At 59.9% G+C, this 27,494-nt stretch overlaps 2 protein-coding genes across 13 annotated transcripts in view; one reads left to right on the top strand and one right to left on the bottom strand.

Moving 5' to 3' along the window:
* The window catches only part of zc3h7bb (zinc finger CCCH-type containing 7Bb), a 25,093-nt gene extending 8,221 nt beyond the window's left edge, over window positions 1–16,872 (bottom strand). The window contains exons 1-19 of one of the 10 annotated variants that reach the window (XM_069196924.1): window positions 16,684–16,872; window positions 13,860–13,920; window positions 13,737–13,773; window positions 12,807–13,004; window positions 11,236–11,394; window positions 10,452–10,532; window positions 10,174–10,233; window positions 9,776–9,818; window positions 8,934–9,160; window positions 7,734–8,061; window positions 7,323–7,381; window positions 6,054–6,165; window positions 5,711–5,872; window positions 3,654–3,859; window positions 3,020–3,120; window positions 2,250–2,431; window positions 1,798–1,874; window positions 1,377–1,600; window positions 1,168–1,273 (exon numbers count right to left, since the gene is read on the bottom strand). In XM_069196924.1, the coding sequence (XP_069053025.1) occupies window positions 1,168–1,273; window positions 1,377–1,600; window positions 1,798–1,874; window positions 2,250–2,431; window positions 3,020–3,120; window positions 3,654–3,859; window positions 5,711–5,872; window positions 6,054–6,165; window positions 7,323–7,381; window positions 7,734–8,061; window positions 8,934–9,160; window positions 9,776–9,818; window positions 10,174–10,233; window positions 10,452–10,532; window positions 11,236–11,394; window positions 12,807–13,004; window positions 13,737–13,773; window positions 13,860–13,918 (2,421 nt within the window). In that variant the 5' untranslated portion in view covers window positions 13,919–13,920; window positions 16,684–16,872. The other 9 variants (XM_069196927.1, XM_069196925.1, XM_069196922.1 and 6 more) reach the window with 9 other exon arrangements.
* rangap1b (Ran GTPase activating protein 1b) lies at window positions 16,133–27,494 on the top strand. Of its 3 annotated transcripts, XR_011191330.1 has the most exons (17): window positions 17,394–17,560; window positions 18,609–18,728; window positions 19,275–19,402; window positions 20,029–20,088; window positions 20,728–20,907; window positions 21,037–21,171; window positions 21,802–21,960; window positions 22,300–22,413; window positions 22,783–22,882; window positions 22,985–23,069; window positions 23,171–23,345; window positions 23,506–23,622; window positions 25,211–25,313; window positions 25,431–25,519; window positions 25,808–25,929; window positions 26,063–26,456; window positions 26,521–27,494. XR_011191330.1 is itself a non-coding variant. In XM_069196930.1 (16 exons), exons 2-16 carry the CDS (start codon window positions 18,617–18,619, stop codon window positions 26,184–26,186), a joined length of 1,803 nt encoding a protein of 600 aa, XP_069053031.1. In that variant the 5' UTR covers window positions 16,133–16,154; window positions 18,609–18,616; the 3' UTR covers window positions 26,187–27,494. The 3 variants fall into 3 exon arrangements, 2 of the variants coding, with proteins under 2 accessions (XP_069053031.1, XP_069053030.1); XM_069196930.1 differs by lacking the exon at window positions 17,394–17,560 and adding an exon at window positions 16,133–16,154 and having other exon boundaries at window positions 26,063–27,494; XM_069196929.1 differs by having other exon boundaries at window positions 26,063–27,494.

Here is a 27,494-nt window from a genome sequence, read left to right as displayed (position 1 = left end):
ATAGAGGCCGCGCAGACACACACGCACAGCCCACAGGCCGCGCAGACACACACGCACAGCCCACAGGCCGCGCAGACACACACGCACAGCCCACAGGCCGCGCAGACACACACGCACAGACCACAGGCCGCACAGCTGGAGTGCACAGAATACAGGCCGTGCAGACACACACGCGCAGACCACAGGCCGCGCAGACACACACGCACAGACCACAGGCCGCGCAGCTGGAGTGCACAGACCACAGGTCGCGCAGACACACACGCACAGACCACAGGCCGCGCGCAGACCACAGGCCGCGCAGCCGAAGTGCACAGAATACAGGCCGCACAGACACACACGCACAGACCACAGGCCGCGCAGACACACACGCACAGACCACAGGCCGCGCAGACCACAGGCCGCGCAGACAACACACGCACAGACCACAGGCCGCGCAGACACACACGCACAGACCACAGGCCGCGCAGACACACACGCACAGACCACAGGCCGCGTAGCTGGAGTGCACAGAATACAGGCCGCGCAGACACACACGCACAGACCACAGGCCGCGCAGACCACAGGCCGCGTAGCTGGAGTGCAAAGAATACAGGCCGCACAGACACACACGCACAGACCACAGGCCGCGCGCAGACCACAGGCCGCGCAGACCACAGGCCGCGCAGCTGAAGTTCACAGAATAGAGGCCGCGCAGACACACACGCACAGACCACAGGCCGCGCAGACACACACGCACAGCCCACAGGCCGCGCAGACACACACGCACAGCCCACAGGCCGCGCAGACACACACGCACAGCCCACAGGCCGCACAGCTGGAGTGCACAGAATACAGGCCGTGCAGACACACACGCGCAGACCACAGGCCGCGCAGACACACACGCACAGACCACAGGCCGCGCAGCTGGAGTGCACAGACCACAGGTCGCGCAGACACACACGCACAGACCACAGGCCGCGCAGCTGGAGTGCACAGACCACAGGTCGCGCAGACACACACGCACAGACCACAGGCCGCGCGCAGACCACAGGCCGCGCAGCCGAAGTGCACAGAATACAGGCCGCACAGACACACACGCACAGACCACAGGCCGCGCAGACACACACGCACAGACCACAGGCCGCGCAGCTGGACGGGGGGGGACTCGGCGGCCGGGTCCACACTCACGTCGTACTGCTGGGGGTAGGTGCGGGAGAAGGGCAGGGGCCGCACCACCACCCACTTCTTCTTCTCGAAGGACTTGACCAGCAGCACGCGGCGCTCCTTCGTCCAGCTGTGGGGGGGGGAGAGTGGACACGGTCAGAACGGACGCAGGAGTGGACACAGAGATCCCCCCCCCCCGTTCTGGCCACACGGGGGCGCTCTCTCTCTCTCACCTGTGCCGGGCCTTGGCGGTGCAGTACTTCAGCGCCTTGTCGGGCTCGCTGACCTGGCCGTCCCTCCAGCACTGCCCGCACACAAACTTCATCTTCAGATTGAAGCCCTTCACCCTCCCTGCTCCGCCCCCACTGCTGCTGGAGCCGCCGCCTCCTCCTCCTCCTCCTCCTCCTCCTCCCCCAACCCCGTCACTGCTGCTGGGGGGGGGCACGTGGGCTGGCTGCTGCAGCAACAAGACGGACACGTTGGAGAGAGACAGAGACACACAGACACACGCTCACACACTCAAACGCACGCTCAGACACATGCATGGGTACACAACTCCAGCCTCTGAATGCGCGGTCATTAGCCTCTCTCTCTCTCCTCTCTTGCTCGCTAGCCCAGAGAGGCCCAGGCTCGACCCAGGCGGGCTCAGCCTACCTTCTGCTTCTGCATGTTCTGCTCCAAGCGATGCCAGTGTCTCTTGGACTCCTGAACGATCTCCTCGTGAGTGATACCTGAACACACAAACGCACAGGCCTTAGCTCACAGCCCCCAGGGCCGTGTCGAGTCGGGTCGCTTGGTCTCAAGCAGGTTCACGCAGCTCGATGACGAGAAACACAGATTCTTGGGGCACCAGGAGGCGTTATTCAGGACCAATCCTTCTGCCTTCACGCCGGTAGGCCGTTATCAAATCTCTGGACGAGACCCTCCAGTCAGAACAGGGGGCGCTCTTTACACAAAGGGTGGCAGGAGTGTGGAACAGGCGCCTTTTCCCTTTTCTGGTCCTGGCCGGTCTAACTAACACCCGGTACAGATTCCTGGCATCTCCAGGTCCCGGCAGGACCAGGCGGGGGGGAGAGGGGGGGTGTCACGGTCCCCGAGGCTCGTACCCGTGTCCTGCTGCAGCACCCAGCACTTGAGCTCGATGACGGAGTGGGCGAAGGAGCAGCTGTCCTCGCGCTGGCAGCCGTAGCGCACCTCGTGGCGGCACACGTCGAACTGGCACAGCGGGTGCAGCGGGCGGATCTTGCTGTAGCGCACGTTGGCGGAGCGCACCACGTGGACCAGGCACCTGCGGGGGGGGGGAGACGAGAGGCCATTACCGATTACGGCCCGGGCAGCTTACCCTCCCCTTCTGCCCGCCAGGAAGTACGCACACACCCCGCGTGGCCAGGGAAACAGGGCTTCTTTACACAGAGGGGGGTGGGAGTGGGGAACGGGCAGCCTGGCCGTGTTGCTGAAGCCGATACCCCGGTTTCTCGGGGGGAACCTCTGGAAGGGACCCACCAATCCGGACAGGAAGTACAACTTTACACAAAGCGTGGCGGGAGTGCGGGACAAGCTGTTCAAGCCACGACGTTAGAGCTGATACCCCGGTTTCTTTGAGGAAACCTCTGGGTGGGATCCTCCAATCCGGACAGGAAGTACAACTTTACACAGGGAGAGGCGGGAGCGTGGAACAAGCTTCCCTGCCTTGCTGTTGGAGCCCACACCCTGCTTTTTTCCCCCAGGAGACAGCCGGATGGGATGCACGGGCCAGCCGGGCGGCGTGCCCTCTCGCCTGTAACCCGGCGTCTGCTCCTGTGTGCCCGGCCCACAGCGAGACGCACCCCTGACGCCGCTGCGCCCCAGGGGGGACAGCGGGGCGGGCGCCACTCACTTGTTTCCGTCGAAGGGGTGCCGGGCGGTGAGGTTGGAGCAGACCGACAGGTTCTCCTTGCAGCGCTTGCTGATGATCCTGGGCTTGCTGTCGTAACACTCCTGCGGGGCGACATCACCACGGAAACAGTCAGTGACGGCGCCTTCCCGCGACGCATACAGCGCCTTTCCCCCCCACCCCTCCCCCCGGAGCTCCCGAAGGGCCGGGTTTGTCGTTTCACCGCGGGCTGTGAAACACATCTGCCCCAAGGGCTGATCGAGCCTGAACGGGAACCGAGCTGGTCTCCCCACGTCCTCCCTGGGTTTCCTGCCTGGCGTCTCCCACACACCGGCGGGTTTACTGGCTTCTGAGAAGACTGGTCCTGGTGCGAGTGTGTGTGTGTGTGTGTGCGCGCCCCGTGATGGACTGGCGTCCGGCCCAGGGTGTACCCTGCCTTGGACCCACTGGGGTCCCCCTGCTCCCCCTGCTGGTGTGGGGTTCCTCCCCCCAGTCCAAAGACACGCTGGCAGGTTAACTGGCTTTGAGTGTGTGTGTGCGCGCCCTGTGGTAGACTGGCGTCCCGCCCAGGGTGTACCCCGCCGTGCGCCTGTTCCCTGCTGGGGAGGAAGCGGTGAGTGAGAGCGGGGCGCGGTACCTCACAGAGGAACATGAACATGCCCATGTGCAGCTGCAGCAGGCGGGTGACGCTCAGCGCCCGCCTCTCGCTGCTGCCCAGCGGGTCGAACAGCAGCTCGCGGCTCAGCGCGCCCTTCCTCTCCTGCGTCCACACGTCGATCTCCTCCTGGCAGTAGGCGAACGTGCAGTTCTCCCCGTACTTGCACTCCTGGCGCTCCTGCACCTCTGCGCAGAGCGGGAGAGCGACAGCGGGTCAGACACACTCACACACGCGTGCACACGCTCGCCGGGGACGGACACACTCACACACTTGTGCACACGCTCGTGCACACGCTCGCCGGGGTCAGACACACTCACACACTTGTGCACACGCCCGTGCACACACGCCGGGGTCGGACACACACACGTGCACACACGCCGGGGTCGGACACACACGCGTGCACACACGCTCCCCGGGGTCGGACACACACGCGTGCACACACGCTCCCCGGGGTCGGACACACACGCGTGCACACGCTCGCCGGGGTCGGACACACACGCGTGCACACACGCAGGGGTCGGACACACACGCGTGCACACGCTCCCCGGGGTCGGACACACGCCCGTGCACACGCTCGCCGGGGGCGGACACACGCCCGTGCACACGCTCGCCGGGGGCGGACACACTCACACACTTGTGCACACGCTCGTGCACACGCTCGCCAGGGTCAGACACACACACGTGCACACACGCCGGGGTCGGACACACACGCGTGCACACACGCTCCCCGGGGTCGGACACACACGCGTGCACACACGCTCCCTGGGGTCGGACACACACGCGTGCACACGCTCGCCGGGGTCGGACACACACGCGTGCACACGCTCCCCGGGGTCGGACACACACGCGTGCACACGCTCCCCGGGGTCGGACACACGCCCGTGCACACGCTCCCCGGGGTCGGACACACGCCCGTGCACACGCTCGCCGGGGTCGGACACACGCCCGTGCACACACGCAGGGGTCGGACACACACGCGTGCACACGCTCGCCGGGGGCGGACACACTCACACACTTGTGCACACGCTCGCCGGGGTCAGACACACGCCCGTGCACACGCTCGCCGGGGTCAGACACACGCCCGTGCACACACGCCCGTGCACACGCTCCCTCGGGTCAGACACACTCACACACTTGTGCACACGCTCCCTGGGGTCGGACACACGCCCGTGCACACGCTCCCTGGGGTCGGACACACACAGGTGCACACGCTCCCCGGGGTCGGACACACGCCCGTGCACACGCTCCCCGGGGTTGGACACACACAGGTGCACACGCTCCCCGGGGTCGGACACACGCCCGTGCACACGCTCCCCGGGGTCGGACACACGCCCGTGCACACGCTCCCCGGGGTCGGACACCGCCCGTGCACACGCTCCCCGGGGTCGGACACCGCCCGTGCACACGCTCCCCGGGGTCGGACACACGCCCGTGCACACGCTCCCCGGGGGCGGACACACGCCCGTGCACACGCTCCCTGGGGTCAGACACACACACGTGCACACGCTTGCCGGGGTCAGACACACGCCCGTGCACACGCTCCCTGGGGTCAGACACACACACGTGCACACGCTCCCTGGGGTCAGAGACACACACGTGCACACGCTCCCTGGGGTCAGAGACACACACGTGCACACGCTTGCCGGGGTCAGACACACGCCCGTGCACACGCTCCCTGGGGTCAGACACACACACGTGCACACGCTCCCTGGGGTCAGAGACACACACGTGCACACACTCGCCGGGGTCAGAGACACGCCCTTGCACACGCTCCCTGGGGTCAGACACACGCCCGTGCACACGCTCCCTGGGGTCAGAGACACACACGTGCACACGCTCCCTGGGGTCAGAGACACACACGTGCACACGCTCCCTGGGGTCAGAGACACACACGTGCACACACTCGCCGGGGTCAGAGACACGCCCTTGCACACGCTCCCTGGGGTCGGACACACGCCCGTGCACATGCTCCCCGGGGGCGGACACACACGCGTGCACACACGCCGGGGTCGGACACACACTCGGGGCTCTCTCACCCTTGCAGAGCACGAAGGCCCCCAGAAAGTTGTTCCGGGCCGGCCGGGGGCGGATGCGCTTCCAGGCGGGATCATCCGAGCCCTTCAGTCGGCACAAGAGCACATCCCGCTTGCAGCGATGGGCCGCCTCCGGCTGGTACTTATAATCCATCACCTTGGGCCCTGGGAGACAGGAGAGAGACAGAGGGGGGAGTCAGGAGAGAGAGGGAGAGGAGGAGCGAGAGAGTCCGGGGGGTGGGGGTGGGAACATCAGCAGTGAAAGGAGGAGGAGAGAGAGTTTTAAACAGGGCACGTCCGAGGGCCCGAGGCAGGCTGGGACAGCCCCGGCGGAGCGACTCCTCACCTATCCTGCTGTAGCAGGCGTGACAGGCCTGTCGGAACTCGTGGGTGGCGGCCAGGGGGTTCCGGGACAGGACTGCGAGCGCGGAGCCGGCGCCGGGGCCCGCTGGGCCGTTCTGGGGGGGGAGAGTGGAAGAGAAAAGAGAGATCAGACCTGCAGTCTGGGCTCACACTCACACCAGGGTCAGACAGACACACACACACACACACCAGGGTCAGACAGACAGACAGACAGACACACACACACACCAGGGTCAGACAGACAGACAGACAGACACACACACACACACCAGGGTCAGACAGACAGACAGACAGACACACACACACACACCAGGGTCAGACAGACAGACAGACAGACACACACACACACACCAGGGTCAGACAGACAGACAGACAGACACACACACACACACCAGGGTCAGACAGACAGACAGACAGACACACACACACACACCAGGGTCAGACAGACAGACAGACAGACACACACACACACACCAGGGTCAGACAGACAGACAGACAGACAGACACACACACACACACCAGGGTCAGACAGACAGACAGACAGACAGACAGACACACACACACACACCAGGGTCAGACAGACAGACAGACAGACAGACAGACAGACACACACACACACACCAGGGTCAGACAGACAGACAGACAGACAGACAGACACACACACACACACCAGGGTCAGACAGACAGACAGACACACACACACACACCAGGGTCAGACAGACAGACAGACACACACACACCAGGGTCAGACAGACAGACAGACAGACACACACACACACACCAGGGTCAGACAGACAGACAGACAGACACACACACACACACCAGGGTCAGACAGACAGACAGACAGACAGACACACACACACACACCAGGGTCAGACAGACAGACAGACAGACAGACACACACACACACACCAGGGTCAGACAGACAGACAGACAGACAGACACACACACACACACCAGGGTCAGACAGACAGACAGACAGACAGACAGACACACACACACACACCAGGGTCAGACAGACAGACAGACAGACAGACAGACACACACACACACACCAGGGTCAGACAGACAGACAGACAGACAGACAGACACACACACACACACCAGGGTCAGACAGACAGACAGACACACACACACACACCAGGGTCAGACAGACAGACAGACACACACACACCAGGGTCAGACAGACAGACAGACACACACACACACACACCGGGGTCAGACACACACAGAGAGAACGACAGCCACGTACCGTGTGCCCAGATCCAGAGGCCCTCAGTCCAGGGATCAGGGTGCGAGCTGCTCTGCCTCCTGCACAAAAACAGCACAGAGTCACTGTTACTGCCCCCGGCCTGCAGGGGCAACAGAGAGTCCCCACCCCTCTCCAACACAGCACAGAGTCACTGTTACTGCCCCCGGCCTGCAGGGGCAACAGAGAGTCCCCACCCCTCTCCAACACAGCACAGAGTCACTGTTACTGCCCCCGGCCTGCAGGGGCAACAGAGAGTCCCCACCCCTCTCCAACACAGCACACAGTCACTGTTACTGCCCCCGGCCTGCAGGGGCAACAGAGAGTCCCCACCCCTCTCCAACACAGCACACAGTCACTGTTACTGCCCCCGGCCTGCAGGGGCAACAGAGAGTCCCCACCCCTCTCACTCACCAGGCAGGGTGAACTCGGACAGCGAGTCCAGCCCGGAGCCCCCCATCGCCACGCGCCCGCCCCCCGTCGTCCCCACCGCCGCCAGGGGGAAGGAGTCCAGGGCGTCCAGCGACGGCGTGCCGCTGCCCTCGCCCGAGCCGAGCCCCGGGAAGGAGTCCAGGGCGTTGAGCTGGCTCACGGCCGAGCCGAAGAACGCCGGGGGCAGCTGGGGGGTGGGGGGCGGCATGGCGGGGGGCAGGGAGCTGGGGGCGGCCCCGCCGGCGTAGGAGGGCAGCAGATGGGCGACCGTGTTGGGCAGGTTGGTGGGGATGGCCCCCTGGACTGGAGCCTGGCACAGGCGGAGAGAGGGAGACAGGAGACGATCACAGCCGGTTACAGGTTCAATGCCTTTCCTGTTCGGGCCAAGAGGCACCCACTGTGACCACCCGCCGATACGGATATACCACGTCATTTAAATCAAACTGCTGCCCATCTCATAGGCCTGCAATCACGTGGTCGAACGAGCCTCACGCTGCAGGGCCTTACAGGGGAACCGCAGCCCGAGGCTGGGGTTGGTGGAGCTCGACCATGTGGTTGCAGGCCTATTAGATGGGCAGCATCTCCACCCCAGGGTGAGAAAGAATCGGCGCGGATGAGTGCCTTTCGCACCACAATGACAACGTGCAGCGCAAACTTGTAAGACCCCCAGCCGACACCACAGCGGAGACGACATTCCCAGGTCTGCGCGGCGCCACGCGCTGCCGGTCAGAACGAGGCAGCGAAACCTCCGGTGAGGCTCGTCAACACAACTCTTTCAACCCATCAGAAATACTCCTCTTGTCTTCCAAGAAGGCTTTGCCGACGCATACAAGTTGTCAGCTCTGCCCGCAGATCGTGTTGGAACATTCCTGTACTGATCCGCCCGTACGCCACAGTACGCTAGTCTGCTACCGTGACTAGGGAGCAGGAAGGGCCCCATCGCGTCTCAAGTGCCGCAAACTCTTGCTCTCTCCCGTGGAGAGACGAGGGGTTTGCGACAGCAAGGCAAATTACAGTACTTTCGCGGAGTTCGGGACTTTGTGCTCGATTCGAAATCTGTCACATTTCTTCTGTACCACCAATGAATTTATTTTGTTACAGAGATTTAATCACCCCCTTTAAAGACAATTGTTAACCACGCGCGAGCCCGGTTCCTTCCCAGCTGTCCCTGCGGACACTCACCATGCTCAGCTCCGCCCCCTTGGGCATGCACTCCAGCAGGCTGTCCAGCTCCTCCCCGATGACCTCGTCCACGCTCTCGGGCACGGAGTAGGGCACCCCGGGCTGGGGCCCTTGCCCGGGGTCCTCGGGGGTCCCGTCGAGGTCGTCGGAGGTCACCGCCGGGTCGTCACTCACCGGCACGGGCATGGCCAAGGGGGCGGGGATACACTGGGCGCTGGGCAGGTCGGCTGACGGGTGGGCAGAGGAGTGAGACCTGGGGTTAGCCAATCACGGTCCTCGTGACACCAACACACCCCCAAAACCCCCAGACCCCCACTGCCCTCACGATCTGCAACCGAGCCAATCTTTTAAGATTAGACATCCGCACATCTGCCTCCTGGGCGGCACGGTGGCGCAGGGGTCAGCGCCGCCTGGGTTCACTTCCTGGGCATGCTGTCTGTGTGGAGTTTGCATGGTCTTCCGAGGTCCCTGTCGGTTTGCTCTGGGTGCTGCTGGGTGCTCCGGTTTCCTCCCACAGTTCCAAAGACATGCTGGGAGGTTAACTGGCTTCTGGGAAAACTGCCCCCGATGTGACTGTGCCTGTGTGTGTGTGTGCCTGCAATGGACTGGTGTCCCGTCCAGGATGTACCCTTCCCACTGCATGCTGGGATAGGCTCCAGCCCCCCGCCCTGAATCAAGCAGCTCGAAAACTCGGGGAAGGACGAATGGAGAGATCTGTCCTCATGGTTGGCTGCTAAAAGCTTCCATTCAGAAGCCCAGACTCACAAATTCCAGCGCCCAGGAACGTGAGGCACTCAATTTAAAGCCATCAGAAACAACTGGTTAGAGACGCTCAGCCTCACCTGTCGCAATGTCGTCCAAGGACTCAAGGCCGTTGGCGGACACCTTCAAGGGGAATAAAAAAAAGGGTAGGTCAAGAGTCTGAGTCTTTCGGCCCGAGGAACCCCTCAAGGAAAAAGGAGCTCATCCACGTTCACTCCACTGGTCCATATTCCCACTGTTTCTGGGTCCTTACTCCCGGAGGACCGCCCAGTCCTGGTGGACTGCCCCCTGCAGGACCAGCAGCGAACAGCACTGGCTGTCAAGATTACAAGACAACCCCCAGAGAGATCGCCCCAAACCCACCGCGCACCGCAGTTGGGCTTCACCTCTGCCCCCCGATGTCATCGCTGATGTAATTAGCCACGAGGAAATAAATACCCCTCCACCCCACCCCCCCCACAACAGCTCAGCTCTTTACCTCTCCAGCAGAGGGCGCCGAATCCCCATTGCTCTCGCCTCCAGCAGTTCCTGAGTCGCTCTGTAACAAGAACGTGCGGGGTCAGAGGTCAGAAGGCAAATAAGGGGTTACAGGCCGTGGTCCACCGTCTCTTCTGACCTTTGACCCCTTTCAGAGGAACAGCCACAGCGCCTCCCACAGGGGCCCGGCTCCTTGGGCACTAGACACCCCCCCCCCCCAACACCACACCTCTCACCTGGCAAGGGTACGAGACCCTCCCCTGCCCCCGGCTCCCTCACCTGGGGGCTGATGTAGGCCTTGCGGATCTTCAGGCCCAGCTTACTGGCCAGGTCCTGTGCCAGCTCGGCCACCTGCCGGTCCTGCAGAGAGGAAAAATGTGGGCCTCGCGATGACGCAATGCAGATGGGACCCCAAAATCTGCTCTACAACCCCAACAGGACTGATCAGAAACACAGGTGCAATTCCCCACACACACTGCAGAGCCACACGCGCCCAGCAGAGCCACAACAGGCACACACCTGAGGCACACAGACAAATGTACACACCTGGCAGAGCCACACACACACACAGCTGAGCCACACAGACACACACAGAGACGTACACACCTGGCAGAGCCACACACACGTACACACCTGGCAGAGCCACACACACGTACACACCTGGCAGAGCCACACACACACACAGCTGAGCAACACAGACACACACACAGACGTACACACGTGGCAGAGCACACACACACACACACACAGACGTACACACGTGGCAGAGCCACACACACACACACACACAGACGTACACACGTGGCAGAGCCACACACACACACACAGACGTACACACGTGGCAGAGCCACACACACACACACAGACGTACACACGTGGCAGAGCCACACACACACACACACAGTACAGAGGCACACAGAGCCACGCAGAGCCACACACAGATACACAGAGCCACACACAGACAAGCACACACAACAGAGGCACACAGAGCCACGCACAGCCACACACAAATACACAGAGCCACACACAGACACGCACACACCCGCCCGCGCCCCGCTCTTACGTGTGGTGCGGTGAGCAGGCAGCTGGTGCCGCAGTCGTAGGCCTCCCTGAGCCGGCCCAGCTCCCGCAGGCACAGGCACTTCCTGTAGAGGGCCCTGCGGCCGCTGTCGTTCAGGGCCAGGGCGCTGTCGCAGTCCTGCAGCGCCCTCTCGTACTCCCCCTGGGGAGGGCGACAGCGAGAGCCCGGCTTTCACAACGACTCAGCCAGCAAGTGGGGAGGGGGAGAGGCATTCTGATCACAGCCCAGGGTGTGACCTCCTGTCCCAGCCTGAGGAACAGTGAGCCTGTCTCTCAATAATAATAATACAGTGTGTGACCTCCTGTCCCAGCCTGGGAACAGACAGTGAGCCTGTCTCTCAATAATAATAATACAGTGTGCGATCTCCTGTCCCAGCCTGAGGAACAGACAGTGAGCCTGTCTCTCAATAATCATAATACAGTGTGTGACCTCCTGTCCCAGCCTGGGAACAGACAGTGAGCCTGTCTCTCAATAATAATAATACAGTGTGTGATCTCCTGTCCCAGCCTGAGGAACAGACAGTGAGCCTGTCTCTCAATAATCATAATACAGTGTGTGACCTCCTGTCCCAGCCTGGGAACAGACAGTGAGCCTGTCTCTCAATAATAATAATACAGTGTGTGATCTCCTGTCCCAGCCTGAGGAACAGACAGTGAGCCTGTCTCTCAATAATAATAATACAGTGTGCGATCTCCTGTCCCAGCCTGAGGAACAGACAGTGAGCCTGTCTCTCAATAATAATAATACAGTGTGTGATCTCCTGTCACAGCCTGAGGAACAGACAGTGAGCCTGTCTCTCAATAATAATACAGTGCGTGATCTCCTGTCCCAGCCTGAGGAACAGACAGTGAGCCTGTCTCTCAATAATAATAATACAGTGTGTGACCTCCTGTCCCAGCCTGAGGAACAGACAGTGAGCCCGTCTCTCAATAATAATAATACAGTGTGTGACCTCCTGTCCCAGCCTGAGGAACAGTGAGCCTGTCTCTCAATAATAATAATACAGTGTGTGATCTCCTGTCCCAGCCTGAGGAACAGACAGTGAGCCTGTCTCATAATGATAATAATACAGTGTGCGATCTCCTGTCCCAGCCTGAGGAACAGGCAGTTCTGAATGTCCCATGTTTGCATTGTAAACTAGGCGACACAGAGGTCAGCATTGCTGCCTCATAGCACTGGAGCTGTGGGTTCGATTTCTAGGTTGCTGTCTGTGTGGAGTCTGTATGTCCTCCCGCGTTTGTCCCCTCACCGTCCCCACTCCTGCTGGTGGGTTAACTGGCTTCTGGGACGACTGGCCCTGATGTGAGTGCGTGTCTGTGTCTGTGTCTGTGCGTGCGTGCCCTGTGGCGGACTGACGTCCCGTCCAGGGTGTACCCCGCCTCGCGCCCATTGCCTGCTGGGACGGGCTCCGCCCCCCTCCGTGACCCTGCCCTGGACAAACCGGAGGGAAAATGGACGGACGCGCTGCGCGTCAACTGTACTGCGCCGTCACTCACGCGTCACGCCAGTACAGCTCTGGGACGCCTGCAGACGTCGGGGACGGCGACACTCACGGTGTTGTAGAGGGCCGCCGCGCGGTTGACGTACAGGCTCCCCAGCAGCTCGGCCGCGATGCTCAGGTTCTCGGCCCGCGCGTAGTCGGCCACGCCCAGCCCCTCGGTGTAGTGCACCACCGCCTGCCTCAGGTCGCCCTCCCGGTACACCGCGTTGCCCTCGTCCAGCAGGTTGCACACCAGCTGGGTCAGGAAGGCCTGGGGGGGGAGGGGGGAAAGGGGGGGTCACGCCGGCGCCGAGAACGTTCTTCCACGAGCCCGGGGGTGAGGGAGGCCACGGCACAGGAGAGGTTCGGAAAGGGGTTCCCCAGAACAAGGGATGGAGACTCCTGATTTGGGGGTGACCTGTAAGAGTAACTGGACTGGGGCTCTCCAGTCTGGAGACGCCGGACCCCTGATTTACAGAGTACTATTAGACTAACTGGACTGGGGCTCCCCAGGATGAAAACTGGAGACCTCTGATGTAGGGTGACCTATGAGACTAACTGGACTGGGGCTCCCCAGGACCAGGGTCCAGACCTCTGCTGCAACGTGCTGACAGGTCACCACGGATCTGACAGGGGAGGATTTCACCGACAGGAGGGGCTCAGGCTCGGCACGGCCTGCTGCGGTTTCACAGCTGTATCACAGAGGCCGCGGGGTCTGAGCGCAGGGGACAGAGACGCTGGACACACACAGGCCGGGCCGCGGGGTCTGAGCGCAGGGGACAGAGACGCTGGACACACACAGGCCGGGCCGCGGGGTCTGAGTGCAGGGGACAGAGACGCTGGACACACACAGGCCGGGCCGCGGGGTCTGAGCGCAGGGGACAGAGACGCTGGACACACACAGGCCGGGCCGCGGGGTCTGAGCGCAGGGGACAGAGACGCTGGACACACACAGGCCGGGACAGCGGCCTACAGGCTTAGAGACAAGCCGTCGGTCGGTCACCTCGTAGCCCTCCGGCTCTGGGTAAGGCAGCGACGACCTGCGAACACAAACACCAGCTGTCAGCCTCACAGCCTCAGCAATCACTAAGGAGATACAAAGTGCAGAGCAGGCAGTGTTACTCACTGGATGAAGCCAAGGGCTTTCTGGATCTCCTCTTTCCGTTTCTGGCGCTCTCCATCCATGGCTGCAAAACCCAACAGAAGGAAACAGAAAATCAACGAGTCCTTCACTGAAGCGCCGCTTCAAAAGCCTTCGTTGCACACCAGCCTCAGCAAAGCGAAAACTCTCACTTCCACCTCTCTCACTGTTGCATCTGCTGTGGATCCGACTTGACGCTTGTATCTAAAGCAACCCCCGTACATGCTCTTTGACAGAGACGGGCATTTCTGCTGGAGCGATTTAAGTGTAGCCCCCTGCTGCGGAGGGCAACAGCTGTGCCCCTCCAAGGATGTGAACCTGCAGCTCTGCTCCAGAATACAACTGCTTATGTCCCTCGGGGATTTGAACCCACAAGCTCACTCCAGAGTAGCATAGCTGTGCCCTTCCTGGGATTTGAACCTGCAACCCTGCTCCAGAGTACAACAGCTGTACTTTTCCCTGGATTGGAACAACCTTGCTGTATCGTACAATATCTGTGCATTTCCTGACATCTGAACTCACATGTTCCTCCAAGTGCAACAGCTGTGCCTCTCCTGGGATCTGAACCTGCATCCTTTCAGTTTAAAGTCCAGTACCCTGAACACTGCTACCCAATTAGTTCTTTCAATGATGAAGATGACATTATTCTTGTTGATAACGATAGCCCCAGAGAGCATAACACACCAGTTGAACATGTTTCTGTAAAGTGCTGGGTGGCAGCTCGTTAACAAGGTTTCTACAACCCATGGTGATTGCGTGTGGAAACAGACATACTTCCTGATCCCCTATAGAGGAGGCATGGTGGTGCTTTGGTGAACATTGCCTCCTCACAGAACTAGGGATCTGGTTTCCATTCCTGGGAGTGCCGTCTGCGTGGAGTTTGCATGTCATCCCCGTGTTCACATGGGTTTCCTTCGGGTCCTCCAGTTTCCTCCCACAGTCAAGAGATATGCAGGTGGGTTAATGGGCTGCTGTCACAATTGGCCCTGGTGTGTGTCTGTTTGTCTGAGTCTGTCTGCCCCATCCAAGGTGTACCCCATCTTGGTCCTGTTGCTTGCTGGGATAGGCTCCAGCCCCCCTCCCCCCTCCCTCCGTGACTCTGAATCGGAAGAAGCCGTTAGAAATGGGATGGGTGCCTGCTCCTTTGCAGTTGTCCTGTATGCAAAATCTTCAAGGGCACTGACACCGTCACCATGCCGGACTCCTTCTTGACCAACAAGCGAAACACAAACCAGGGGACACAAACGTGGAAACGAAATGGAAGTGTGTTTAAAAACCGTTCACAAGTGGCATGTCATTTCACGCAGGGTTGTGGGAAATGTGGGGGAAACAATCCCCTCAGCCATGTTGCTGAAGCCACTACCCTGGCTTCTTCCAAGAAACGGCAGTTTGACATGCTTCACTCGGGACAAAACACCGCTTTACGCAAAGGGAGGTGGAGGTGTGGAACAAGTTACCCAGCCATGCTGTTAAAGCTGATACACCAGCTTCTTTCACTTAAAAGCCCGATGAGATCCGTAAACAAACGCACTAGACCGGCCGAATGTCCCCCATAACTGTGTTTATGTGCTTTCTTCTTTTTCTACGGCCTGTTTGTACAGTTACCGGTGAAGACAAGTTAATTACATTTCCGCTGTCGGGCTGTGAAAGACACGATTTAGCAGGGCGTGAAAGGCGCTATATGTCCCAAATGTTGTGTGGGGTAGCTATCAAGTTAGGAAAAACAACTTTCTGAAATAATTTCATATACCGCGAATTTAAATTCGTCGCCTGTCCGAGTAGAACAGGGCTAAAACTTCGCCGCATTCCGATACAAATCCAGAAAAATCCAAGGCAACGACACAACCTTTTCAAATTTTTGTGTAGTTTCGTACAAACAATCAGAAACAAAGTTACAACGTCAGGCTACACGGGGCGATTTGGTTCAACTAGAAAGAGGTACACATATAAAATGTCTACCGGGCGCAAGGAAAGCCGTTTGCGAAAACTGAACTTTATCCATCTCTCCGGCCTACACAACACCTCTCATCCCCGGGCTCGAGTGCGCACAGTGGCTGACGAGGGGAGCCCTGCCAGCCCCGTCGGACACGCAGGCGGTGCCGATCTGCAAGGAAGACGGGCGCTTCCTGTCGCCAACAAAACCGTACCAAACCGACAGCGAGCGATTTAAATCCACTGTGGGCACACCGTGTAAAGCCCGGCGATAGACCGTTTTGCTCAAACGGAAGCGAGTGTTGAAATTTACGCACACCTCCCCCGTTTTGCGCGTTGTATTAACAGGTAAGTCGATAGCAACTGGTTTGAACACGTTTTTAGGTGTTTTTTTTTTTTTGAGGGAAGAAACGAGTACCTGCGAACTTCACCGCATCACCTCAACACGCCTGGGCCAGCAACGTCACTTTCATGAATGATCCCAAAAGGCAAATTACGACGCCTTTCCCGGCGCTCATTTAATTTAGTCGGTGCCGGTCGTGCCCGCAAAATACCTGCAACTTATCCTTGGGGAGGGAAAACAAAAACAACACAGTTTTCTTTTTCCACTCCGCTGTCATCGGAGTGAACGACTCAAACTCATTCCCCCAGCCCCTGCAAAAAAAAAAATAATCAGGTACGGTTTCCTCTCCTGATAGCAGAAGGCCAGCGTTATCAGAATACTTTTGCGTAAGGATGTTGTTTTTAACTTACTGGCGTCTTCCAAAAAAAAAAGAGAGAGATAGAAACATCACCCGCATCTGTGCCTTAATGCATGCTCTTTAAATCATCATCTCAGCAGCATCTCTCTCTAAAGCAACAGAATACACCAACTCGCCTTTGGCTGCTATCCTTCCTGTTGTGCTGAATTCCAGCGTGGGGGATGTGTTCGTGTATCTCCGGCTACTGGCCTGTGTTTTTGCGCCGCTACGGTTTCATAGCCGAAGTTGTTGCTAGTGGCTCAGGCTCCGGGCCAGGCGCTATGGAGGGGAAACATGTGGGAAATTTCACTTTCAATTCTTTCCAGTTCCCAGCAAGTTTGGCCCCGCTGCTTCAGCCCGCGGGTCCTAAAGAGAGACGGGTTTCCCGGGGAGAGAAAAGTCTGCCTCCGGGTTTCTGACCCCTCTGATCCCGTTTAAATACTGCATTCCTCGCCTGAAAACGTCCAGGGAAGGGGAAATAATATAACTGATGTTCTTTTTTTTGTTGTTAAAAATTGCGGATAGTCATTTTTTTTAATTGTGGATAGTATGGTATACTTCATTCTGTCACATGTGTTAATGTCCCTTTAATGCATAAAGGGCTTTACTCATAATCAGAGCGCTAACTGAAGGATGTGCTTCTTAAAACTGACTCACTGGGACTGCAAATTAAAAAAAAAAATAACACTTGATGTTATGTTCACTTTTAACGCGCATCTGCCCAGCAAGCTCCCCCGACACCCCGGTAATGACTCTGCCGCACAGATCCCTGGGAGTTGGGGTCTTCCTCTGTGCCCGGCGGCTGTGGCGGCGAAGGCGGAGGGGATTAGAACTACACCTCCCGTCGGGCCCAGCGGCAGGCCGGTTTCAAAATAGCGCTACGCCATTTCAGCTTCCCTCAGCGAGCGGGACGCGGCGTGACCGGGCCGCAAGAGGAAGCGATTCTTTTTCGTTTTCCCCTCGAACTCAAACCCCGACGACGAGGGACGCCTGCGATCTCGACTCTCTCTCTCGGTAATCGCCGGACCCGCATCCCCGGGTTTCTTGACGCGGGCGGGTCCGTTTGGAGCCGGGATCGAGCCGCGGCTCGTGCGGGAGAGCGGGCGGGCGGGAGGCGAGCCGGCGCGCGTGCATTGTCCGAGGCTCGAGAACGTCAAAACTTTTTCTGCCGACATTTTCACCGGCGTCGGTTTTGTTTTTGTTTATTTATATATATATTAAACTAATTAGGATCTGAATGAGGCCGGGGGGGGGGGTGGGTGAGACCGGCAGCAGGGGAGGCGGGAGGGGAGCGCTGTCACCGGCTGAGGGACATTTAAACACCGGCGGCCGGGTCGTCATCGTGATGGTTTCCTGTGCTGGTCGTGAGCAGAGTATTGAAACTGCACGCATCTATCGGGGTACTGGGGGGGGGGGGGGTCCCCTTCGCTTTAGCGTGCGAGGTGCAGTGCGGGGCCCCGGGGGGGCGGGAGAGGCTGGGGTATCGGAGGAGGAGGTGGCCACCTGTTCGCTCTGGAGCCCTTCATCGCAGCTGTGGGGTACCGGGGGGCTGAGGCCTGAGGGGCAGGCTCGCTCTTGGTGGGGTAGTTTCAGGGTGTATTGACGGGGTCACTATGCGCCGCTGTGTCTTGGGGTACAGTGTGAAAGAGGGGGTCAGTGTGGAAGGCTGTGCTGGTGGTTGGGGTGCAGTGTGAAAGTGGGGGTCAGTGTGGAAGGCTGTGCTGGTGGTTGGGGTACAGTGTGAAAGTGGGGGTCAGTGTGGAAGGCTGTGCTGGTTGTTGGGGTACAGTGTGAAAGTGGGGGTCAGTGTGGAAGGCTGTGCTGGTGGTTGGGGCACAGTGTGAAAGAGGGGGTCAGTGTGGAAGGCTGTGCTGGTTGTTGGGGTACAGTGTGGAAGAGGGGTGCAGTGTGGAAGGCTGTGCTGGTTGTTGGGGCGCAGTGTGAAAGTGGGGGTCAGTGTGGAAGGCTGTGCTGGTGGTTGGGGTACAGTGTGGAAGAGGGGGTCAGTGTGGAAGGCTGTGCTGGTTGTTGGGGCGCAGTGATAAAGGCTGTGCTGCTGCAGGTACCCCGATGGCTTCGGAGGACATTGCCCAGCTGGCCGACTCTCTGGCCAAGACCCAGGTGGTGGAGGGGGAGCTGAGCTACAAGGGCAAAGGACTGAAACTGGACAGCGCCCAGGCTGGTAAGGACACCCCCTCTCTCCCTCTCTCCCTCTCCCACTCTTTTCTCCTCTCTCCTCTCTCTGTAGTGGGAGACTGAGCAGGTCACTCGCACCCTGTGTCTCCTCTCTCTGTAGTGGGGGACTGAGCAGGTCACTCGCACCCTGTGTCTCCTCTCTCTGTAGTGGGAGACTGAGCAGGTCACTCGCACCCTGTGTCTCCTCTCCCTGTAGTGGGAGACTGAGCAGGTCACTCGCACCCTGTGTCTTCTCTCTCTGTAGTGGGAGACTGAGCAGGTCACTCGCACCCTGTGTCTCCTCTCCCTGTAGTGGGAGACTGAGCAGGTCACTCGCACCCTGTGTCTCCTCTCCCTGTAGTGGGAGACTGAGCAGGTCACTCGCACCCTGTGTCTCCTCTCCCTGTAGTGGGAGACTGAGCAGGTCACTCGCACCCTGTGTCTCCTCTCTCTGTAGCGGGAGACTGAGCAGGTCACTCGCACCCTGTGTCTCCTCTCTCTGTAGTGGGAGACTGAGCAGGTCACTTACACCCTGTGTCTCCTCTCTCTGTAGCGGAAGAGCTGGTGAGGGAGATCGAGCAGTTCCCAGGCCTGCAGGCCCTGCGCCTAGAGGGCAACACTGTGGGCGTGGAGGCAGCCCAGGCCATCGCCAAGGCCCTGGAGAGCAAGGGCCAGCTGCAGGTCAGTCCCTCGGCCGGCCCGGGCTCGTAACCACAGCTCGATCCGTTTCGGCCTTCTCTGTGAACGTGCCATCAGCTCCTACAGGGTGGGGGGGGTTGTGTGATGGGGGGGGGGTCAAGCCTGTGCCAGGTTCTGAGAAGTACTGCCCTCGTGCAGGGTGTGCTGCCCGAAATGTGACCCCCCTGCACCTGCAGGTGTAGAAACCCTCATCGTGGGCGTGTCCGAGAGGCGTCGTGTCTCTCCCACCCGTGGGCGTGTCCAAGTATCGTTCCAAACATGGTCATGCCTGCCACTGTGGGTGTGTTGGATACAATGCCCCTCCCACTTTGGGCGTGTCTGGCAGTGCCACTCCCACTTACGTCATCCCCGATCGATCAAGTAGTATGAGCCGTTTTGTCAGAAACAATGGCCGACAAGTTGTTGTAGTTGCAGTAGACTGTATTATTCTATAAAAAGGTGTTTTTGACTTTTTCTCTGGGGGGGGGGGGGGGAACAAGTTTAATAAAATTCTGAGCCAGCAAGTAGGTCAATAAAGTCATCCATAAGCACCAGAGGTGTAGGTCTCAGCTGGAAGGAAAACTAGCTCAGTCTGTATTAATCTCTCCTTCTCCTCTCCTCTGCGGCAGAGATGTTACTGGAGTGACATGTTCACCGGTCGCCTGCGTGCGGAGATCCCCCCTGCTCTGGTGAGTCTGTGCTGCCCCCTGCTGGGCAGGTAGATAGCTGCAGACGCGGCAGGCTGATGTCTGGTCAGAGGGTGCATAGTTCCCAAGGTTCCTGACTGCGTGCCGTCTGCCGGCTATGTTTGTGTTCGGCTCGTAGTTCCTGCTGAGCCTGAGCTGTAATGGTGAGAAACTGGAAAGCAGTGGTTCCCAGTCCCTGTCCCAGTCCTGGTCCTGGTGACCCACACGCCAGCTGGGTTTTGGTCCAGCAGGGCCATTCAGTTAGTTACACAGTAAAACCCTTTAATGACGACTTAACAATAGTAAGGTTCATTTGAGCTGTGTGTTCCCAGCTCTGAGACGCGTTACATAGTGTGGTTGTGAGTGGGGGGGGTGGGGGAAGGGGGCATCCCAAACTTGTGACGAGGAACGATGGGAAGATTCCAGCGAAGCAACTTCTCGAATCAATTAATCAATTAAATCAATGATCTAATTCAGGTGGGAGGGGGTGAAAACCAGCAGGTGTGTGGTCACCTGGTCTGGGGCACCCGTGATGATGGTGTGTCATCGATCGATCGATCAGTTTGACTCTTTATAAAGCACCTTTTCGGGGCGTGACCTGTGCACTGACGTGCTATGCGTGCCCTGTCCCCCCCCCCCCAGACGTCCCTGGGGGCGGCGCTGATGACTGCCGGGGCCCGCCTGACCGAGCTGGACCTGAGCGACAACGCCTTCGGGCCGGACGGGGTGAGGGGCATCGAGGAGCTGCTCAAGAGCGCCTCCTGCTACACGCTGCGGGAACTGCGCCTCAACAACTGCGGCATGGGCATCGGAGGGGGCAAGGTGAGGAGGAGGAGGAGGGGGCCATGCAGAAGAGCTTGTACATAGTCATCTGTATGGGGGTGTGCTCTTGGGGACACCCCACCCCCCGTTCTGGTGTCCGGCCCCCCGAGTGACTCTGTGTCCCTGCAGATCCTGGCTGCAGCCCTCACGGAGTGCCACCGGAGGTCGGGCGCGCAGGGCGCCCCCCTCAGGCTGAGGGTGTTCGTGGCGGGCAGGAACCGGCTGGAGAACGACGGCGCCACAGCCCTGGCGCAGGCCTTCAAGGTACCGCGGTGCGCGCTGGCGGGGCCCGCTGGGCGCTCAACGCCCTGGCCAGGGAGCGAGGAGTTTAACTGATCCTTACACTTCTCTCCACCCCTCTCTCCCCCTCTCCACCCCTGTCTCTCCTCCTCTCTCCCCTCTCCACCCCTCTCTCCCCCTCTCCACCCCTGTCTCTCCTCCTCTCTCCCCTCTCCACCCCTCTCTCCCTTCCTTCCTTCTCCTCCCCTCTCTCTCCCACTCTCCACCCCTGTCTCTCTTTCTCCTCCTGTCTCTCCTCCTCTCCACTCCTCTCTCTCCTCTCCACCCCTCTCTCCCTTCCTTCCTTCTCCTCCTCTATCTCTCCCACTCTCTCCACCTCTCTCTCCTCTCCACCCCTCTCTCCCTTCCTTCCTTCTCCTCCTCTATCTCTCCCACTCTCCACCCCTCTCTCTCCACCTCTCTCCCCTCTCCACCACTCTCTCTCCCTTCCTTCTCCTCCTCCTCCTCTGTCTCTCCTCTCTATCCTCTCCATCCTTCTCCTTTCCCTCCACCTCTCTCTCCTCTTCCACCCCGTCTCTCCTTTGTCTCCACGTCTCTCTCTCTATCTTCTCACCCCTGTCCCTCCTCCTCCTCTCTCCTCTCTCTCTCTCTCAGCTGATGGGCAGCCTGGAGGAGATCCACATGCCCCAGAATGGCATCAACCACAGCGGGGTGACGGCGCTGGCCACCGCCCTGAAGGACAACCCGCAGCTCCGGGTGCTCAACCTCAACGACAACACCTTCACCAAGAAGGGCGCCATGGCCATGGCGGAGGTAGGGCACCCCTCTGCCACCGAATGTGGCAAACTCCGCGCAGGCAGCACCCCAGGAACCGAGCCCAGGGCCCCAGCTGTGCTCAATTGCTTAATTGCAGCTTTAATTTTCTGATGAGTCGGGCGATTGAAATATTAACGTGTCTCTCTATTCCAATAAGGGGAAATTGGGGTTTCTACGATACTGGCGTTAATGTGATGGTTACTAGGCAGAGTCCGCTGTGTTTAGGGTCTGAAAGCAGTCGGACAGCTCAAGTGAAGCCAGCGAGCAGCTTGGTTGTGAGCTCGTGAGCTCCCGGTCTCCGCGGTCTCCACACGCTAACCCCTGTCTCCGTCTCAGGCCCTGAAGCACCTGCGCTGTGTCCAGGTGATCAATTTCGGGGACTGTCTGGTGCGCTCCGAGGGGGCCATCGCCATCGCCGAGACGTTGAGATCGGGGCTGCCTATTCTCAAGGTAACGCCGCTGTGTGTCGGGGTGTGTCCCTCTGGCCAGGGGCTCAACTGGCATTTCCGGGTATCGAGAAAATCTCTCCTACTTCAGCAGCACCCTGTCTGTGTGCTGTAGTTATTTTATTAGCTTGCTGTAGCTGATGCTTTCATCCAAAGTGGCCCTTAGTTTGTCCAGCTGGGTGAGTGCAGCACCTTGCTCAAGGATTCAACAGCTGTGCCCCTGCCTGGGGTTTGAACCTGCAGACAACCTCCCTGTTTCCGGAGTCAGGAGCCTGTGACCCGATCACCAGGATTCCTAGCTGTCGTCCACTCGCTCTTGGGCCGGTGTTTCTGACGCGTCGGGGGTGCCTTTCTCTCCCCTCTGTCCGCCCAGGAGCTGAACCTGTCGTTCGGGGAGATCGCGGAGGAGGCCGCGCTGCAGGTGGCCCAGGCCGTGCAGCACAAGGACCAGCTGGAGAGGCTGGACCTCAACGGTACGTCGGCCCGTCCGCTGGTCAGCGTCCGTCTCTCGGCTGCTCGGTTTTTCTCCCCCAGTCGCTGAAGCTCTCCCCCTCCCTCCCTCCCTCTCCCTGCAGGTAACTATCTCGGAGAAGAGGGCTGCGAGGCGCTGAGGGAAGCGATGAACTCTATGAACATGGGCGACCGGCTGGCATCCCTCAGGTAGAGCCTGTTCACAGCCCCCCCACCTCCTTTGTGTGTTCTCTCGTGTCACCTTCGCCCCGTCCTCTCCGACTGACGCAGAGAGCTGCCTCTCCCCGCAGTGACGACGAGGGGGAGCCCGAGGAAGAGGAGGACGAGGAAGACGTGGAGGAGGAAGAGGAGGAGGAGGAGGAAGGCAATGAAGAGGAAGAGGAGGAGGATGACGATGGAGAGACCGAGACGCGGCCGCAGATAGAAGAGCAGGAAACTCCCGTCAGCGTGGTAAACGAGATACAGGCAAGTCGTGGTTTATAAAGATGGCTCTCCGGGTGTCCCTGCTCTTGCTCTTGACTCGCCTGCCTGCGTCTGGAGCGGCGCCCGGCCTGGCTTGTGTGAACTTGACCAGACTGCGTGTGTATTCACCACACCGTGTGTGTGTGTGCGTGTGTGCTTGCAGGTCTCCACGATCGTCCCTTCTCCCTTCTCCGCCGAGGTCTGCAGCTTCCTGGACTCGCCCTCCGCCGACAAGCTGCTGAAGCTGGGAGAGGAGGCACCCCAGCTCATCAAGAAACAGGTGGGTCACTGTGTACCACACTCACCGCTGTCTGGAGCTGGGAGAGGGGGCGCCCCAGCTCATCGAGAAACAGGTGGGTCACTGTGTACCACACTCACCGCTGTCTGGAGCTGGGAGAGGGGGCGCCCCAGCTCATCAAGAAACAGGTGGGTCACTGTGTACCACACTCACCGCTGTCTGGAGCTGGGAGAGGAGGCGCCCCAGCTCATCAAGAAACAGGTGGGTCACTGTGTACCACACTCACCGCTGTCTGGAGCTGGGAGAGGAGGCGCCCCAGCTCATCGAGAAACAGGTGGGTCACTGTGTACCACACTCACCGCTGTCTGGAGCTGGGAGAGGAGGCGCCCCAGCTCATCAAGAAACAGGTGGGTCACTGTGTACCACACGGCTGCCTGGAGCTGGGAGAGGGGGTGCCCCAGCTCATCAAGAAACAGGTGGGTCACTGTGTACCACACGGCTGCCTGGAGCTGGGAGAGGGGGCGCCCCAGCTCATCAAGAAACAGGAGGGTTGGGGTGTAACACACTGCTGCCTGGAGCTGGGAGAAGGGGCGCCCCAGCTCATCAAGAAACAGGAGGGTTGGGGTGTAACACACTGCTGCCTGGAGTTGGGAGAGGGGGCGCCCCAGCTCATCAAGAAACAGGAGGGTTGGGGTGTAACTCACTGCTGCCTGGAGCTGGGAGTGGGGGCGCCCCAGCTCATCAAGAAACAGGAGGGTTGGGGTGTAACACACTGCTGCCTGGAGCTGGGAGTGGGGGCGCCCCAGCTCATCAAGAAACAGGAGGGTTGGGGTGTAACACACTGCTGCCTGGAGCTGGGAGAGGGGGCGCCCCAGCTCATCAAGAAACAGGAGGGTTGGGGTGTAACACACTGCTGCCTGGAGTTGGGAGAGGGGGCGCCCCAGCTCATCAAGAAACAGGAGGGTTGGGGTGTAACACACTGCTGCCTGGAGCTGGGAGAGGGGGCGCCCCAGCTCATCAAGAAACAGGAGGGTTGGGGTGTAACTCACTGCTGCCTGGAGCTGGGAGTGGGGGCGCCCCAGCTCATCAAGAAACAGGAGGGTTGGGGTGTAACTCACTGCTGCCTGGAGCTGGGAGTGGGGGCGCCCCAGCTCATCAAGAAACAGGAGGGTTGGGGTGTAACTCACTGCTGCCTGGAGCTGGGAGTGGGGGCGCCCCAGCTCATCAAGAAACAGGAGGGTCGGGGTGTAACACACTGCTGCCTGGAGCTGGGAGTGGGGGCGCCCCAGCTCATCAAGAAACAGGAGGGTTGGGGTGTAACACACTGCTGCCTGGAGCTGGGAGTGGGGGCGCCCCAGCTCATCAAGAAACAGGAGGGTTGGGGTGTAACTCACTGCTGCCTGGAGCTGGGAGTGGGGGCGCCCCAGCTCATCAAGAAACAGGAGGGTCGGGGTGTAACACACTGCTGCCTGGAGCTGGGAGTGGGGGCGCCCCAGCTCATCAAGAAACAGGAGGGTCGGGGTGTAAAACACTGCTGCCTGGAGCTGGGAGTGGGGGCGCCCCAGCTCATCAGGAAACAGGAGGGTCGGGGTGTAACTCACTCACTGCTGCCTTTGCTCTCCCGGCGCAGGTGAACACGGCGGATGCCGGCAGAACCGCCGAGGCCTTCCTCAAGATCGCCTCGTTGCTCAAGGACGAGACCCCGCTCAAGAGAACCTTGCTGGACAGCATCGGTAAGGGTCACCCGCGGGGTCGGTCTGGGGGCTGATGCGGGCAGGGGCAGGGGCAGCGTGTCGTGGGTGGGCCTGTCCGCGCAGCAGCCGTGACCCAGAACGCTTTCCCTGTTTCAGATGCGCTGCTGGGAGAAGCCTTTTCCTGCTCCTCCTTCCAGAGCGGCACCTTCATCTCCACCATCCTGGTGCTGCTGGGGCTGATCAAGGTAGGTCAGAGGACAGAGCCCGGGGGGAGGATAGGAGAGAGGACAGGGATCAGAGCCCAGTGGGGATCAGAGGTCAGGGGTCAGAGCCCAAAAGAGGGAGAGATGGATATCATGCTGTTGAAACATTAATTTGTAAACATTCATCTATAGCCCGATGCAGTTGTCAGTCTTTACCTAAACCCTGGGCAGTGAACAGAAGAGAGATCCTAAGTGTGAAATCCCTGCGCACTGCGTCTCCAGCCGTTGTGCTGATCGCAGGGTAAGAGTCTCCCTGCCTGTGTGTGTCAGAGCGAAGACAAGGTGAAGCCGATGCGCCTCGTCCCCGGCCACCTGCTGGCCCTGGAGCACGCCGTCAAGCAGGACTACTTCCCCGGCAAACTCATAGACGTGCTGGAGGCCTTCGTGACCCGGTAAGACCTGGGAACCCCAGTACTGACCGCCTAGCTCCTGAGCATCCCCCCGCCTGCGGAGCTGTACACTTCCCTCGGCCTGTCCATGGCTCGCTGATCTCCTCGCTTACCGTCCTGTTTGTCCGAACCGCAGCCCGTCGGCAGCCGCTGACAGCTACCCCAGCGCCCGCGTCGCCCTCCAGAAGACCCTGCTCAAGCTCATCGAACTGAAGGAGCCGGAGAGCCCGCCTGCTGAGGAGCCCCACTCCCACGCCTGAGCAGGGGGGCCTGCCTGCCTTCAGACCTGCCCCCCCAGTGGTGGGGAGGGGGGCAGAGGCAGTAGGACTGGACAGTAGCACGCCACACGTGGCAGACGGGATTCCTTTCTGAGCTTTTATTTTTTTACAGAAGTATGTATATATAAAGGTCTTTCCGAAAATTTTAAAAAAGGATGAAAAAGATACAGCTCTCGCCCCTCTCCTCCCCCCCACCACCCAACACCCTCCTTACCGGGGGTCCCGGGGAGCCCCAGTCCTGTTAGGCTGTAGGTCACCCTAAATTCAGGGGTCTCCAGCCCTGGTCCTGGGGAGCCCCAGTCCTGTTAGGCTGTAGGTCACCCTCAGTGGAGGTTATTGATGAAGTCATGTGTTGCCAGGTGACCTCGTTGATCACGGTGACGCTGCTCTGGGGCAAGGGAGGTCGTCGGGGTAGCGGTGACCTCTCACCCCTGCAGGGGAGAGCTCGGGTACGCAATCGGCCCAGTTCCAGGGTGGTCCAACCTTTTTGTCCCCGGTTCCCCGAGGGGCTGGGGGTTTGTGGGATAACCTCAACGTTTTCCTGAGTGGAGCTCCGCAGCCTGCTCCAGCAGGAAGAAAGGCCAAGCAGGAGCTCCAGTCAGGCAGCTCGTTAGCTCAATTAGGGACCCGGTGAGGTGAAGGGCCACACTGGGTTTACAAGGCAGGGGGAGGGGCTCCCCAGCACTGAACTGAATTAACCTCCATTGCCCCTAAGGGGAACCCCAGTCCTAAACCATTTCTGACGAGTCGTATTACAACTGGGGTACCAACAGGCGTTCTGGTTCGGCCCCCTCCCACCCCCTGTGTTTGGCGTCTGCGGCCGGAGTCCTCTGCGCCTCTTGCCCGAGACCCTCTGACCCTTCTGCGTCTCCCCAGAACCGGGGGCCGGCCTCTCGCTTGCTCCAGCTCCTGAGCTGGTGGCTGAAACTCAGGACCCTGACGGGGAGGGGGGGTTTGAGGGTTCAGGGGTCCCATGGCCCCTGGGCGGTCCGGGATGATGGGTGATGGGGAGGAATGACAGATCAGGGACTCCAGCGCCGCTGCTTGTGTTTTTCCTGTTGGGCAGCGTCGGGTCTGGAGCAGGGGCTGGGGCTCCTCTCTTTCACAGGGAGAGGCGCTCCAGGGCTTGTGCGCCGCCCTGCTGGCTCTGGCCGATAGGTTTCTCGCCCGGTCTGCTGGGCCGGGACACTGGGTCGGGCCCGGGCCCGGCTGATGCAGAACCCGACGTGTTTGTGGGAGTGGAACTTTGTTAGTCTGCACTTAACGGCTCAATAAACTATTTATCAGAGA

This window comes from Lepisosteus oculatus, chromosome 12, assembly GCF_040954835.1.
Source record: "Lepisosteus oculatus isolate fLepOcu1 chromosome 12, fLepOcu1.hap2, whole genome shotgun sequence".
Lineage (NCBI taxonomy): Eukaryota > Metazoa > Chordata > Actinopteri > Semionotiformes > Lepisosteidae > Lepisosteus > Lepisosteus oculatus.
This window is presented reverse-complemented; position numbering and strand designations above follow the sequence as displayed.

Coding starts and splice junctions, on each gene's coding strand:
- rangap1b (XM_069196930.1), top strand. CDS start 18,617: ATGGCTTCGGAGGACATTGCCCAGCTGGCCGACTCTCTGGCCAAGACC. Junction 23,346..23,505: donor GCGTGGTAAACGAGATACAG/GCAAGTCGTGGT, acceptor GTGTGCTTGCAG/GTCTCCACGATCGTCCCTTC. Junction 25,314..25,430: donor AACCTTGCTGGACAGCATCG/GTAAGGGTCACC, acceptor TCCCTGTTTCAG/ATGCGCTGCTGGGAGAAGCC.